The 16,991-nt window shown below is 48.7% G+C and overlaps 1 protein-coding gene across 1 annotated transcript in view; it reads right to left on the bottom strand.

Moving 5' to 3' along the window:
• ATRN (attractin) overlaps positions 1-16,991 on the bottom strand; it is a 466,134-nt gene that overhangs the window by 125,306 nt on the left and 323,837 nt on the right. The window contains exon 25 of the mRNA XM_060247418.1: positions 11,708-11,815. Coding sequence (XP_060103401.1) covers positions 11,708-11,815 — 108 coding nt within the window. The remainder of the gene's footprint in view (positions 1-11,707; positions 11,816-16,991) is intronic.

The following is a 16,991-nucleotide window of genomic DNA, read 5'->3' as shown; positions in this document are numbered from 1 at the left end:
TTTGCGCGCCGTGTAATCTCCGGCTTCGAGTGGCAGGCTGCTCCGTCCTCCCGCCCGGTGTTCAAAGGGCGACGCGCTCCCTTCCGACAAATTAAAAAGGCTGGGGGAACCAACAGGGCTACCAAACATAACAGAAAGTCTCCTTCCCTGCGTTCTCGCCGTCTTGCGTATTAGACCCATGAACAACAGCCGGCCTAACATCTACCCACAGATGTTGCTGGCGTCTCACGGACTTTGCTCCGAGGCTGTTTCCTGCCTTTTTTTCCCCAAAGGGAATTCAGTTTTAAAGGAACATCGAATACTTGGTGCATTCCAGTGACTAAAGAATCATAGAATCATAGAGTTGGAAGGGACCTCCAGGGTCATCTAGCCCAACCCCCTGCACAATGCAGGAAACTCACAAACCCCTCCCCCGAAATTCACAGGATTCTTATTGCTGTCAGGTGGCCATCTAGCCTCTGTTTAAAAACCTTCAAGGAAGGAGAGCTCACGACCTCCCAAGGAGGAAGCCTGTTTCACTGAGGAACCACTCTAACGGTCAGGAAGTTCTTCCTAATGTTGAGCCGGGAACTCTTTGGATTTAGAAGAAGAAGAAGATATTGGATTTATATCCCGCCCTCCACTCCGAAGAGTCTCAGAGCGGCTCACAATCTCCTTTACCTTCCTCTCCCACAACAAACACCCTGTGAGGTGGGTGGGGCTGGAGAGGGCTCTCACAGCAGCTGCCCTTTCAAGGACAACCTCTGCCAGAGCTATGGCTGACCCAGGCCATGCTAGCAGGTGCAAGTGGAGGAGTGGGGAATCAAACCCAGTTCTCCCAGATAAGAGAGCTATGGCTGACCCAAGGCCATTCCAGCAGCTGCGAGTGGAGGAGTGGGGAATCAAACCCGGTTCTCCCATATAAGAGAGCTATGGCTGACCCAAGGCCATGCTAGCAGCTGTACGTGGAGGGGTGGGGAATCAAACCCGGTTCTCCCAGATAAGAGTCCGCACACTTAACCACTACACCAAACTGGCTCTTAATTTCAACCCATTGGTTCTGGTCCTACCTTCCGGGGCCTTCCTTCCTTCCTGCTCTTAATTTCAACCCGTTGGTTTTGGTCCAACGTTCTGGGACCACAGAAAACAATTCCACCCCAACCTCTAGATAACAGCCTTTCAAGTACTTGAAGATAGTGATCATATCACCTCTCAATTGGATGCGGAAGGTGGGGGTGGGGGAAATGCAGCGATAGAAAGCCCCTGGCATGGTGGGAATTGTATTCTGCCACCGAAACTCCGCTTGAATTGTCTGGCGCGCAACACGCTGTGTGTAAAGTGGCAGATCTCAGAATCAGGGGTAGAATTCGAGCAGGAGCTCCTTTGCGTATTAGGCCACACACCCCTGATGTAGCCAGTCCTCCAAGAGCTTACAAAAAAGAGCCCTGTAAGCTCTTAGAGGACTGGCTACATCAGGGGTGTGTGGCCTTATATGCAAAGGGGCTCCTGCTAGAATTCCACCCCTGTTCAGAATGTTTGAGCACGTGGCTGAGCACTGATCTCGGAGGCTGCCACGAACCACGGATGGAAGACAAGGCAGTGGAGTGCAGTGTTCTCTCTAAACTGAGTTAGTGTGAGCTAGCTTGTGTTTTTTTAGCCTCCGGCTTACACATTTTTGTCTTTGCTCAGGAAAAATGACCCTAGAGCCAGTCTGGTGTAGTGGTTAAGTGTGTGGACTCTTATCTGGGAGCACCAGGTTTGATTCCCAATTCCTCCACTTGCACCTGCTGGAATGGCCATGGGTCAGCCATAGCTCTGGCAGAGGTTGTCCTTGAAAGGGCAGCTGCTGTGAGAGCCCTCTCAGCCCACCCACCTCACAGGGTGTCTGTTGTGGGGGAGAAAGGTAAAGGAGATTGTGAGCCCCTCTGAGACTCTTCGGAGTGGAGGGCAGGATATAAATCCAATATCTTCTTCTTCTTCTAATTGATGCGGTAGCTCCCAACTTTAATGCCAGTAACTTAAGAAGTAGAATTTTTGCTATGGTGAACCTAGGCAGTTTAATAAAAATTAGAGACATCACCCTGCCAACAAAAGTCCGTACAATCAAAGCGATGAAATTCCCAGTAGTCATGTATGGCTGTGAGAATTGGGACCATAACGTAAGGTCGAGAGCAGAAGAGTAGGTATTTTTGAGCTGTGGTGCTGGAGAAGACTCTCGAGAGTCCCTTGGACTGCAAGAAGATCAAATCAATCAGTCCTAAGGGAAATCAACCCAGACTGTACCCTGGAAGGTCAGATGCTGAAGCTGAAGCTCAAATACTTTTGGCCACCCAATGAGAAGGGAGCACTCCCTGGAGAAGACCCTGATGCTGGGAAAGACAGAAGGCAAAAGAAGCTGGGGATGGCAAAAGAGAAGATGGCTGGACAGTGTTACTGATGTAACAAGCATGAATTTGAGCAGACTTTGGAGGATGGTGGAAGACAGGAGGGCCTGGCGTGACTTGGTCCATAGGGTCACAAAGAATCATAGAATCATAGAGTTGGAAGGAACCTCCAGGGTCATCTGCAGGAAACTCACAAATCCCTCCCCCTAAATTCACAGGATCTCATTGCTGTCAGATGGCCATCTAGCCTCTGTTTAAGAACCTCCAAGGAAGGAGAGCCCACCACCTCCAAAGGAGGAAGCCTGTTCCACTGAGGAACCGCTCTAACGGTCAGGAAGTTCTTCCTCATGTTGAGCGGAAACTCTTTTGATGTAATTTCAACCCATTGGTTCTGGTCCTACCCTCTGGGGCCACAGAAAACAATTCCACACCCTCCTCTCTAGGACAGCCCTTCAAGTACTTGAAGATGGTGATCGCATCACCTCTCAGCCGCCTCCTCTCCAGGCTAAACATGCCCAGCTCCTTCAACCTTTAACTCGACTGTGTGACCGAACAACAACAAAGCTTATGAAATTGATTTTTTGCTCAGCTTGGAGGGAGTATTGGTGGAGTGCTATCAGACGCGCTTGCATGGGTCTTTGCCTTTCATTTCCGCCGAAAACGGAAGTGTTACTTTGCAAAGGCTGCTAAGTAGGGATGGAGTCAGGGAGGTGCGGAGGGGAGGGAGTGCAAACATTCTGCGCCCAGCGCTGCAAAACCGTCTCTAATCTCGGGTCAAGAGCCGCTAATTCAGATGCACAGATCAGAAAGCCTCTTTCAAACGAACAGCACGATAATTCTTGGAATAAGCGGCTGGAGGAGGCTCGGTTCTAATCTGATTCCAAGAACCCGCCGCATAACAAAGCTGCGGCCTCCCAGGTACTTGAGGATAAAAAAGAAAACAGAGCAGATAAGATCAGAGTTTTGGCGAGTGCTTTTCAGCCAGGTGCCGCAAACGGCTGGTAAGGGCTTGAGGCGGGCCGGCCAAAATCGCAGCCCACGGGGGAGCCGAGGAACAAAGGCAGGGCGCGGGCTCTCCGGGCCGCTCGCTCCCTGTCGTCTGGCAACACATCAATCTTTTCCCTCCCGCGCTGCAGGAAGTTTCCACACCGAAGGGGCGGTTTCAATAGGAAGTCCCAGCTGCAAAACATTAGCCCAGGATGGGACCTGTTAGCTGGCCACGAACAACCGCAAGCCGCCTAAGGGCGCCTGAGGATAAAAGCCACCTTCGTTCCGCTCGCTGGAAAGGCACACGCCGAGTCAGGCAACGGAGCGCCAATCCGGCCACGATGGTTTGCCATGTGCCAGAAGTACCTACGTGAAGAACTCGATGCCACAGCCTTGGCAGGGCTCAGCTCGGCTGGATGGGTACGGAGACGGAAAGCCATCGAGGCAACACAAGCGTATGGCCTTCGGAATGGCCAAGCTGGTGTCGAACTCATTGGTTATGAGGGCCGAATCGGACATAAATGAGACTTTCTCAGGCCATGCTAAGCCAGGCCATGCGTGTGCCTACTTCAGATTCGGCAGCAGAGACAGAAACGTTATAAAGGCAGAGACAAAAGATTTTAAGGAATTAAAAACATGCTTAAAATATTAGCACTGGTTGGTCTGAAAGGTGCTTTTTTTTGCATCTCTCCCATGGGATCCAAGGAACTGGGCAAGGAAGCTCCGGCTCTTTCCTCCTTCCCCAGGGGACCAGGAGGGGGAGGAGCCTCAGTCACTAGAAGGAAGAGAGGCTTGGCTCAGTAGCTCTGCTGTGCGATTGAGAGAGCCCGGCAAAGCAAGCTCTTCCTCCCCCCCGCCCACTTCCTCCCCAAGGAGGAGCCTCAGCATAAGGAGAAAATGCTCTGTAGCTCCTGTGTGGTTGAGCAAGCCTGGCAAAGCAAGCTGGGACGCAGAAGGAAGCAAGAAAGAACAAGAAGGAAGCAGATGACAACCAGTTGCTTGGGGGCCTGATAGGAGCCCTCTGGGGCCTGATCTGGCCCCCAGGCTACATGTTTGACACCCCTGCCCTAGATCATGTGATTTCTCTGTGTAAAGCATCAGATCTCAGAATCAGGGATTGAATTCTAGCAGGAGCTCCTTTGCCTTTTAGGCAACATCCCCCCTGATGCAGCCAATCCTCCAAGAGTCCTGGGGTATGTTTAGCAGGAAGGAGAAGTGATTGGCTATTCTGAGTCACCTGATTACCCTGGATGGGAAGATTCCATTGCAGCATTTTTGCCAGGTGGTTTGAATGGCCTTGGGGGGGGTGTCTTTTCTCCATGACCACTTGCCCTGATGCTGCAATGAATAAAGGGCTCTGTGCGGGTTTTTTTGTGGTGAGGGGGGGGCTGTGGGTCATTGGTTTGCATGCAGAAGGTCACAAGTTCAATCCCCAGCATGTCCAGTTAAAAGACTGGGACAGAAGTTATAGGGAGGGACGGTGGCTCAGTGGTAGAGCATCTGCTTGGGAAGCAGAAGGTCCCAGGTTCAATCCCTGGCATCTCCAACTAAAAAGGTCCAGGCATGAAAAACCTCAGCTTGAGACTCTGGAGAGCCGCTGCCAGTCTGAGAAGACAAGACTGACTTTGATGGACCAAGGGTCTGATTCAGTATAAGCAGCTTCATATGTTCATGATGGGGAGGGGCGGTGGCTCAGTGGTAGAGCATCTGCTTGGGAAGCAGAAGGTCCCAGGTTCAATCCCTGGCATCTCCAACTAAAAAGGTCCAGGCATGAAAAACCCTCAGCTTGAGACCCTGGAGAGCCGCTGCCAGTCTGAGAAGACAAGACTGACTTTGATGGACCGAGGGTCTGATTCAGTAGAAGGCAGCTTCATATGTTCATATGTTCATGAAAGACCTCGACCTGAGACCATGAACAGCCATGGAGAGGGGCCGGGGCCCTTTTGGAGAGCGTCTGCTTGGCGCACAGAAGTTTCTAGTGGTTCAGTTCCTGGCATCTCCAGTTGAAAGAACCAGGCAACAGTGATGTGAAGGACCTCAGCCTGAGACCCGCAGAGCCAGTCTGAGTAGACAAGGCTGACTTGGATGGACCCGTGGTCTGACTTGGTATAAGGCAGCTTTGTGTGTGACGTTTCGTGAAGATTAGATTCCGTGTGTGTGACGGTTAGGCATCTGCCCTGCCCTAAATGCAGGATTGCAAGGAGCAGCTTCCATAGCGCACTACGGTCAGGAACAAGTCCCTGACAGTTAGGTGCCACTGCTATTGCTGGTATTATTACCGTTACTCATTAATGTGTCATTATTATTTCTATAATTATTATGGTCTACTAACCACATATTGTAGTTCTAATCATGAGAAGGAGAAGGAGGAGGAGGAGGGGAACAAGGAGAAGGAGGAGAAGAAGGAGGAGAAGAAAGAGAAGAAGGAGGAGAAAAAGAAGAAGGAGAAGAAAGAGGAGAAGGAGGAGAAGAAGAAGGAGGAGAAGAAGGAGAAGAAAGAAGGAGAAGGAGAAAAAAGAGAAAAAAGAGAAGAAGGAGGAGGAGAAGGAGAAGAAGGAGAAGAAAGAAGGAGAAGAAAGAGAAGTAGGAGGAGACGAAAGAGAAGAAGAAGGAGGAGAAGGAGAAGAAGACGGAGAGAAGGAGAAGAAAAGGAGAAGAAGAAGAAAGAGGAGAGAAAGAAAGAGAAGGAGAAGAGAAGAAAAGAAGAAGAAGGAGCAGATGATGATGATGATGATATTGGATTTATATTCCGCTCTCCCACTCCGAATCTCAGAGCAGCTCACAATCTCCTTTGTCTTCCTCCCCACAACAGACACTCTGTGAGATGGGTGGGGCTGAGAGAGCTCTCACAGCAGCTGCCCTTTCAAGGACAACTCCTGCAAAAGCGATGGCTGGCCCAAGGCGATTCCAACAGCTGCAATGAGTGGAGGAGCGGGGAATCAAATGCAGTTCTCCCAGATAAGAGTCCGCGCACTTAACCACTACACCAAACTGGCTGAAGGAGGAGGAGGAAGAGGAGACCACAGATTTATACCCTGCCCTCTCTCTGAATCAGCGTCTCAGATTTTCTTTTTGAAGAAAAAGCCCAGCAGGAGCTCATTTTCATATCGGGCCACACCCCCTGACCTCCGCGTTGTTTCACACAGGGCTTTTTTGTAGAAAAGGACCAGCAGGAACTCATTTGCATAGGCCACATCCCCGGATACCAAGCCAGCAGGAATTGTGTCCCCTGCTCAAAAAAAAGCCCCGCATGCCGTTAAAACGTTTGCTTCAAGCCTCATCAGTAAAAGCTTCTTTTGGACCAACCCAAGGAGCCTTGTGACTGAACTTGGGCAAAACTTTACAGCTACCTGGGGCAAACGCTCACTTGCACCTTACCCACCACACGAAAGCTGCAGTGTATGAAAGATGACATGGCAAAGCAACTGGCAAGACCCGGCCTAAAAGATGCTGGTGCGAAAGGGAGACCATCCAGACGGTGCCCCTCTTTCACGGTAGACGACAAATCTGTCACCTCTAACTCATGCAAGCTCCTTGCACCTGTCCTATAAAGCACGGTTTGGGGAAACGAGACAGGAAGGAGTCCGGAAACCGAGCAAGGGAAACCAAGAAAGGACTTACAAAAAAACCGAAGTGCGGCGATTCGACGTGCCACGTTGAAAAGGAGGCGCCCGGCGATGACACCCTCCCCCCGGAGCTGTCACTTCAATTCAATTTAAGTCACCCGTTTCTGTGAAAAGTCGGTGAGTTTTAATGGCTGGTACATTCGTGAACTCCCGAACCCTCTTTCATATGCAGAACAAGGGCTGTCAGTTTCCGTATTAATGATGAACACGCGCACCCGTTCTCGTGGATCTCTGTTTTTCACAGAAAAGGTGGCAGCTTGTCAAGTTATCCCCCGGAAGGAAAGAGAGGGACGAGGAGGCAGCGCGAGACAGCGGGAAGAAGAAAAAGGTGATGATGATGTTGGATTTATATCCTGTCCTCCACTCCGAATCTCAGAGCGGCTCACTATCTCCTTTATCTTTCTCCCCCACAACAGACACCCTGCGAGGTGGGTGGGGGCTGAGAGAGCAGAAGAAGAAGAAGAAGAAGAAGAAGAAGAAGAAGAAGAAGAAGAAGAAGAAGAAGAAGAAATTGGATTTATATCCCACCCTCCACTCCAAATGTCAGAGTCTCAGAGCGGCTCACAATCTCCTTTACCTTTCTCCCCCACAACAGACACCCTGCGAGGTGGGTGGGCCTGAGAGAGAAGAAGAAGAAGAAGAAGAAGAAGAAGAAGAAGAAGAAGAAGAAGAAGAAGAAGAAGAAAGAAGAGAAGAAGAAGAAATTGGATTTATATCCCACCCTCCACTCCAAATGTCAGAGTCTCAGAGCGGCTCACAATCTCCTTTACCTTTCTCCCCCACAACAGACACCCTGCGAGGTGGGTGGGCCTGAGAGAGAAGAAGAAGAAGAAGAAGAAAGAAGAAGAAGAAGAAGAAGAAGAAGAAGAAGAAGAAGAAGAAGAAATTGGATTTATATCCCACCCTCCACTCCAAATGTCAGAGTCTCAGAGCGGCTCACAATCTCCTTTATCTTTCTCCCCCACAAAAAGACACCCTGCAAGGTAAGTGGGCCTGAGAGAGAAGAAGAAGAAGAAGAAGAAGAAGAAGAAGAAGAAGAGAAGAAGAAGAAGAGAAGAAGAAGAAGAAGAAGAAGAAGAAGAAGAAGAAGAAGAAGAAGAAGAAGAAGAAGAAGAAGAAATTGGATTTATATCCCGCCCTCCACTCCGAATCTCAGAGCGGCTCACTATCTCCTTTATCTTTCTCCCCCACAACAGACACCCTGCGAGGTGGGTGGGCCTGAGAGAGAAGAAGAAGAAGAAGAAGAAGAAGAAGAAGAAGAAGAAGAAGAAGAGAAGAAGAAGAAGAAGAAGAAGAAGAAGAAGAAGAAATTGGATTTATATCCCACCTCCCACTCCAAATGTCAGAGTCTCAGAGCGGCTCACAATCTCCTTTATCTTCCTCCCCCGCAACAGACACCCTGTGGGGTAGGTGGGACTGAGAGAGCTGAAGAAGAAGAAACTGGATTTATATCCCACCCTCTACTCCAAATGTCAGAGTCTCAGAGCGGCTCACAATCTCCTTTATCTTTCTCCCCCACAACAGACACCCTGCAAGGTAGGTGGGACTGAGAGAGCTGAAGAAGAAGAAGAAGAAACTGGATTTATATCCCACTCTCCACTCCAAATGTCAGAGTCTCAGAGTGGCTCACAATCTCCTTTATCTTCCTCCCCCACAACAGACCCCCTGCGAGGTAGGTGGGACTGAGAGAGCTGAAGAAGAAGAAATTGGATTTATATCCCACCCTCCACTCCAAATGTCAGCGTCTCGGAGCTGCTCACAATCGCCTTTATCTTTCTCCCCCACAACAGACACCCTGTGAGGTGGGTGGGGCTGAGAGAGCTCTCACAGCAGCTGCCCTTTCAAGGACAACCTCTGCCAGAGCTCTGGCTGACCCAAGGCCATTCCAGCAGGTGCAAGTGGAGGAGTGGGGACTCAAACCCGGTTCTCCAAGATAAGAGTCTGCGCACTTAACCATACGCCAAACTGAAAGGGAGCTTCCTGTGAAACACACTTAAGAGGGCTTCGGCAACAGAACGAGCCTCTGCTGACCTCCCTGGAGTAGCGTTTCCCTCAATTGAGCAAGATGTGGTAAACAAATCCTGCTCTGAAACCCGACTGGGTTGGCTCCAAAGCCCTTCCAATATGTAGGGTATGTAGCAGAGAAGTAAAGCTGTTATAGAATCAGCTGCCTAGGAAGGTGGAGAGCTCCCCTTCATTTGCAGTCTTCAAAACGCGGCTGGATGATTATTTGTTGGAGATGCTTTACGCTGATCTGGGAAGGAGCAGGGGGTTGGACTAGATCCGGGGTGGCCAAACCTGCTTAGCGTAAGAGCCACACAGAATAAACGTCCGATGTCAGAGAGCCGCAAGACACGGACGTCAGATGTCAGAGAGCCACAAGAGAAAGTAGGTAGGCAGGTGTGGGGGAGAGATGGAAAGAAAGCAAATGTATTCTCCAAGCTGGCTAATGGGGCGGTGAGAGCCACACAATATATGTGAAAGAGCCACATGTGGTTCCCGAGCCACAGTTTGGACACCCCTGGACTAGATGGCCTGTATGGTCTATGATTCTATGAGAGGTGATATGATCACCATCTTCAAGTACTTGAAGGGCTGTCATCTAGAGGATGGTTCAAAGATGTTTTCTGTGTTCCTTCCTTCCTTCCTTCTTTCCTTCCTTCCTTCCTTCCTTCCTTCCTTCCTTCCATCCATCCCTCCATCCCTATTGTCTCTCCTGCCTCCCCGACTCACACCTCCTGAAAACAACTGAAGGCATTTTCTTTCCTTATCTTACTTACGAGTCCCCCCTTCCTGAGGCTCAAGGCAGATTATACAGCGCAAGTCAGCGCGAATCGATTACTAACGTTGCAACAGGTCGCGGAAACCTGAAACTCGGCATTAAGTTTTACACTTGACGTGTTAAACGATGCAAGGTACGGGATGACACAAACAGAAATAGAATGCGGCGAGAACAAGGCAAAACACAGAGCGAGTAGGATAGTCTCCTTTCCTGCTCGTGTCGGACAAAGGGAGATTTGACTCTCGAAAGCTCACGCCCAGAAAAATCCTGTCGCTTACTAGTCTTTGCCACAACAAAAAGAAAGGACTCTCCGTGTAAAATGCAATTTTAACTTGTTGTGAATAATAAGTATCAAAACACAAAACGAATGTTATCAGCACATATCACCAAGTTAAAACCTCATGGGTTTACTCAATGCTCCTACTGCCCTTACATGGCTGAAAGCCACTAAATTACATTCAGTCCAGTATTAAAAACAGGTGGTCCTTATTACGGCGTTCCTGCTATTATGCGTGCTAATTTGAGAAAGCTAGGAATTCATTTGGCACTACTGGACCTGGAAAACTGTACCAATGCTCATAAGAATGGTCCCTGGAAGAAGGATGTGAGATCCAAAACGGCTCGCAAAGCGGACCGGTTCTCCGTTGGAATGGCTGTCACATTTGATTGATAGTTAGCCTTGACCTTTGGTCATGCACGTCTTGAATGCGCGTGATTAATACAGCTGGGGTAGGGCAAACAGAACAAATGCCAAACTTTCAACCCTGCAATCTCTGTAGTAATATTCTTTATAAAAGTCACGGAAAGCAATGAGATGTCCTACATTTGTATTTCTTCATAAAGACTTTCTATCTGGGCTATTTTCCTGTGGCCATAAGGCCACAGGAACAAATATAGATACACTTTTCATTAAAGGAAACAGTGTAAAAGCAAAGGAACTTCTAAGTTGCGATCCTCTGGACATCTTCCAGCTTGTCTATCTCCTTCTTGAATTGTGGTGCCCAAAACTGAACACAGTTCTTCGTCTTCTTGAGCCAGAAACTTTTTTGATTTAATTTCAAACTACTGGTTCTGGTCCTACCTTCCGGGGTCACGGAAAACAATTCCACACCATCCTCTAGATGGACAGCCCTTCAAGTACTTGAAGATGGTGATCCTATCACCTCTCAGCCGCCTCCTCTCCAGGCTAAACATCTCCAGCTCCTTCAATCTTTCTTCATAGGACTTTGATTTAATTTCAACTCGTTGGTTCTGGTCCTACCTTCCGGGGCCACAGGAAACAATTCCACACCATCCTCTATATGACAGCCCTTCAAGTACTTGAAGATGGTGATCCTATCACCTCTCAGCTCAGGCTCCGGAACTTTTATCCAAGGTTCATCCACCCTGTTTACCGAGCCCGATGTTCCATGTCAGCTACATGCATCGGCGGAGGGTCCCCCCGCACTGAAGGAAACTGCAGAACGGATCTGTGCCAACCAACCCGTTTACAGAACAGATCCGGGCCAACCCATGCACGGCTTTGATTTGCCTTCAGCTTCCACCCGTGCGGCAGGAAATCGCCTTTTTGCCGCCAACATCAGCATTCCGAAGCCCTACCCGGAATGCTTTGCCAGTCAAGTTTCTCCCCCCTGCACCCTCGAAAGGCTTCACGGACAAGATTTTATTAGCAGCACCTACAGCTATTTCCAGCCAAAAATTCTGCCGCGTTAAACTGTATCCGCCTTGATTACAAGCCATTCTAAAAAAAACCCCTTACAAATAAAAGAGCTGCAACTTTTATTTAAGCCAGCGGAACCTGAAAGATGCGAACGAGTAGCTGGGAGAAACAAAAATTAGATCAAAACAACAACAAAAAAAAGCCTTATGCATTTACAGAACCTGTGCAGTTATGTTTACAGCGTGGCCTCCCCCACCCGCTCCCTTCCCGACCCCTGATGACCCCTCACCTTGACGCTCCCGCCAATGAGATCTGGCGGCTCCTCGTCCGTCTCTAAGGCAACGTTGATGGAGGCAAAGGGACGGCTGGCCATCTGCTGCATCTCCCGGAGCAGTTGCTGGGGAAGAAAAGCAGGGATGTTAATAGGATAGCCCAACACAACCAGAGGGTCAGAGACATCCGTCAGATGTCACAAGGTAGCGACCCTGTGCCCAAGAGGTCCCAGAAGGAAAGAATTCATCCGCAAAGCCCAAGAGCTCAGATGAATTCACTGCCACAGGAGGTGGTGGCGGCCACAAGCATAGCCACCTTCAAGAGGGGTTTAGATAAAAATATGGAGCAGAGGTCCATCAGTGGCTATTAGCCACAGTGTGTGTGTATATATAAAAGTTTTTGCCACTGTGTGACACAGAGTGTTGGACTGGATGGGCCGTTGGCCTGATCCAACATGGCTTCTCTTATGTTCTTATGACACAAGGCTTTTGACCAAACCCCGCGCAACACCATCTTTCTTGGGCCAACTTGGAGGATACTTGGTCATATCTGAACCATCTGAAGCTTGGTGCCTTCATGGACTGAATCACATTCCCCCAAAGTTTACTATAAGGCAGGGGTGGCCAACGGTAGCTCTCCAGATGTTTTTTTGCCTACAACTCCCATCAGCCCCAGCCCAGCATGGCTGATGGCTGGGGCTGATGGGAGTTGTAGGCAAAAAAAAACATCTGGAGAGCTACCGTTGGCCACCCCTGCTATAAGGCATTTCAGAATCATGGAGTTGGAAAGGACCTCCGGAGTCATCCAGTTCAACCCAGTTCATCCAGTTCAACAGTTCAGGAAACTCACCAGTTCAACAGTTCAGGAAACTCACAAATACCTCCCCCTCCTCAAACGCACATCTTCGGTGATTCCTGGTCCATGCTGAGAAGATGGCAAAAAAACCCCAGGATCCCTTCCCAAACTGTGCTGGAGAAAAATTGTTGGTTGTCTCCAAAATGGCACAAGGCAAGAGTCAAGTTGCGCCTTTAAGACCAACCAAGTTTTATTCAGAATGCAAGCTTTTGGGTGCTCAGAAGCGCACTTCAGCGGACAAAAGTATGGCACGGCAAGCAGTCCTAAATATAGAGAAAGCGGGCAGTGAGTTAGTATGCGGAGTCATAGAAATGTTTTTTAGTGGATTAAAAGAGTCACAGGTTGGGGAGTCTGGTGTTTGTTAAGTTTATGTTAACTGGGCTGAAACAACAATTAAGTTGGAACGGCAGACTGATGTCCTGTCCTGGGTGTGCCGTGCAATAAATTCCATTCTGGATAAAACGTTGTCGGTCTTAAAGGTGCAACGTGACTCTTGCTTTGTTCTACCGCTTCAGACCAACATGGCTGCTCATTACCCAAAGTGGCAATCAGAATTTCCCTGGATGTGTAAGAAAAGGTCATGAGAACTAAACACTGACACAACCCTTCCCACCCTCCTTCTCACAGCCTGCCTAAGTTCACAGAATCAGCATTGAAGAAGATGAAGATATTGGATTTATATCCCGCCCTCCACTCCGAAGAGTCTCAGAGTGGCTAACAATCTCTGGCTGACCCAAGGCCATGCTAGCAGGTGCAAGTGGGGGAGTGGGGAATCAAACCCGGTTCTCCCAGATAAGAGTCCGCACACTTAACCACTACACCAAACTGGCTCTCCACACCAAACTGGCTCTCTCATTGCTGTCAGATGCCTCTGTTTAAAAACCTCCATGGAAGGAGAGCCCACCACCTCCTGAGGAAGCCTGTTCCACTGAGGAATCGGCTCCAACAGTCAGGAAGTTCTTCCTAATGTTGAGCCGGAAACTCTTCTGATGTAATTTCCACCGATTGGTTCTGGTCCTACCTTCCGGGGCCACAGAAAACAATTCCACACCATCCTCTAGAAGACAACCCTTCAAGGACTTGAAGATGATGATCCTATCACCTCTCAGTCACCTCCTTTCCAGGCTAAACATGCCCAGCTCCTTCAACCTTTCCTGGAGAGCCAGTTTAGTGTAGCGGTTAAGTGTGCGGACTCTTATCTGGGAGACCCGGGTTTGATTCCCCACTCCTCCACTTGCACCTGCTAGCATGGCCTTGGGTCAGCCATAGCTCTTGCAGAGGTTGTCCTTGAAAGGGCAGCTGCTGGGAGAGCCCTCTCCAGCCCCACCCACCTCACAGGGTGTCTGTTGTGGGGGAGGAAGGGAAAGGAGATTGTGAGCCGCTCTGAGACTCTTCGGAGTGGAGGGCGGGATATAAATCCAATATCTTCTTCTTCTGAAAGGACCTGGTCTCCAAACCCCTCACCATCTTCGTCGCCCTCCTCTGGACACCTTCCAGTTTGTCTATCTCCTTCTCGAATTGTGGTGCCCAGAACTGAACACAAGACTCCAAGTGAGGTCTAAGCAGAGACCACATTTCTCCTCACAGCAGCCTGAACACCCCTGACTAGACCGAGCTGATTAGAGTTTGGAACCTAAGCAGCGTTGCCCTGGTTAGTACATGGCTGGGAGACCTCCAAGGAAGTTCAGGGTCACAGCACAGGGGCAGGCGATGGCAAATCACCTCTGTTCCTCTCTTGCCTTGAAAACCCTTCTGATCACCAGAAGGCAGATACAACTTGGCAGCGCTGAAATATTATTATTTCTCCTCGCGGGCTGATGGGTTACGAGATTTTCAAACGCATAAAGGTAGAACAGTGAGAACCGATACAAGAAAGACAAAAAAACCCCACTCTGAGCTCGCACAGTATGCCTCTTGTAGCCTCCAAACCTATTCATTTGGAAAAGCCTCTTTTAAATCAGCGGTCTTAATCCAAGGGGTCATGACTCTCTTTAAAGACACACCCACCGTTTTGGGAGGTTGTACAGAGGACAAGGCAGGACACCTGGTAAAGGCAGCCTCGTTTAGGAAGGCATTGAACTTGCTGCTCTTTGCAGTGTTTACTGTGTGTAACTGTTGTGATTTTGATGAACTTTAGGGGAGGCAGGAAACAGGCACCGGCCTAGGGGCGCCAGAACCTGTAGCACTGGGCCTGGCGGTTACAAGGTACTTTTCAGGGAACCCTTGGTCTAAGGAAGTCTTCCAGTGTGGAAAGACACCAAAAGTGTCAGACTAGAATCTGGGAGACCCAGGTTCGAATCTCCGCTTGTGCCATGGAAACCAATTGGGAGACCTTGGGCTAGTCACAGGCTCTCAGTCTCACCTACCTCACAAAGGTTCTTTGGGGATAAAATGCGAGGAGAGGGGAACAACGTGAGCTGCTGGGTACCCACTGGGGGGGAAAGTGGGGTACAGATGAACTAAATAAATAGCTCTACAGGCCTGTAACTTATTTATACACAAACAGGATGAGGAGAAAGCAGACGAGCATCAAAAAGTGGGATATGAACCTGTGAATTCTGGCAAGAACAGGGATGCACAACCCAAGAGTAGAACAGCCGGGGCTCTAATTTCTGTCCAAGGGTACTAGTGGTTCCATTACAAAGGGCACAGCAAATAAGCTGAACCCTGAAAGGGGATTAGGTTGAGCCCCAGCTGATATGCCGGAGGGGAAGAGGAAGAAGAAGAAGAAGAAGAAGAAGAAGAAGAAGAAGAAGAAGAAGAAGAGGAGGAGGAGGAGGAAGACGACGATATTGGATTTATATCCCGCCCTATACTCTGAATTTCAGAGTCTCAGAGCAGTCACAATCTCCTTTACCTCCCCACCCTCCACAACAGGCATCCTGTGAAGTAGGTGGGGCTGAGAGAGCTCTCCCAGAAGCTGCCTTTTCAAGGATAATTCCTGTGAGAGCCATGGCTGACCCAAGGTCAGATCAGCAGGTGTATGTAGAGGAATGGGGAATCAAACCCAGTTCTCCCAGATTAGAGATGTAAAATTTCCGGAAATTTTGAAACTCGGAAAAAATTGTCCATAGTCCTAAAGTAACAGAATGACTTTCGGGGGGGGGGGGGGGACGGAAAAAAACCGTCCCCCCCCCAAAAAAAAGTCATTCTGTTACTTTAGGACTATGGACGATTTTACTTGGCCTGAAATGATCAAAACTAGCATATTAAAAATATAGTGCATCCAAACAATTATTACAAACATAATTTACTTGTAAAAAATGGAGCAACAATCTCCTGAACTGTTTACTAGTTTATGTGGGACAAAAAAAACCCCCTCCACAAACCAATTTTTTAAAATCCAGAAATAACAATTATTCATCTTTCCTCTCCACAGTATTAAATAAAAATAAAAAACTCATTCTCATAAAAATAACTGAAGGGAGAGGGGAAGTGCATAGAAGGGAGTGTAGGACTAAGTTTCATTGAATGGGCATGATCTAGGACTTGCTTGTCCTCAGTGCACAGAAATTAGAACAATCTGATACCATACATATTTGTTAGAAATGAGATGGAAAATATTTGAACACCTTGTCTTAAAATATTTTATTCATCATGTTAAAATAAAACGTTCCTTAATCAATTTCTTTTCTTTTTTTCAATTTTTCGGAAAAAACAAACCAAACCAAAAAGGCTTCAGGAAAAAAACGGGGGGGGGGGGGGATTTCCCCCCCGAATTTTTCCGTTTTCTTCTCCGGGCCTTCACATCTGTGTCCCAGATAAGAGTCCGCACACTTAACCACTACACCAAACTGGCTCACAACCCTGGACTATTCCGGAACCGCAGATGCACAAAGCAGTGCACATTCTGCATTCAGCGTTATGAATTTACTGGATGTTCGGCTCAGTTTTAGGCACCAGAAGGGCGGCCGGGTTAGTCTGATGCAGCAAAATAAAACCAAAACTCCAGCAATGGGTCCCTCTGCACTACAAAACCGACTCCCTCCTTTGGCGGACTCTTATCTGGGAGAACCGGGTTTGATTCCCCACTCCTCCACTTGCACCTGCTAGCATGGCCTTGGGTCAGCCATAGCTCTGGCAGAGGTTGTCCTTAAAAGGGCAGCTGCTGTGAGAGCCCTCTCCAGCCCCACCCACCTCACAAGGTGTCTGTTGTGGGGGAGGAAGGTAAAGGAGATTGTGAGCCGCTCTGAGACTCTTCGGAGTGGAGGGCAAGATATAAATCCAATATCTTCTTCTTTTGTGTTTTTGTTGACGGGGGTAATTTATTTCCATCATTTATACCCTTTCTCCTTTCTCCCTAGCAGGACTCCACGTGCTTGTTTTTCCAACTTCTTCACCAAGTCTTCCATTCCATCTCATTCTTATGACTACTTGGGAGCTTAAGATTTTAAAATAGAAAGATCTGAACGTTTCCAGATAGGTGGTCTTATTTATTTATTTAT

This window comes from Heteronotia binoei, chromosome 9 (assembly GCF_032191835.1).
Source record: "Heteronotia binoei isolate CCM8104 ecotype False Entrance Well chromosome 9, APGP_CSIRO_Hbin_v1, whole genome shotgun sequence".
NCBI classification, from domain to species: domain Eukaryota; kingdom Metazoa; phylum Chordata; class Lepidosauria; order Squamata; family Gekkonidae; genus Heteronotia; species Heteronotia binoei.
Note: the sequence above shows the minus strand (reverse complement) of the source record. Positions and strands in the feature narration are given on the sequence as shown.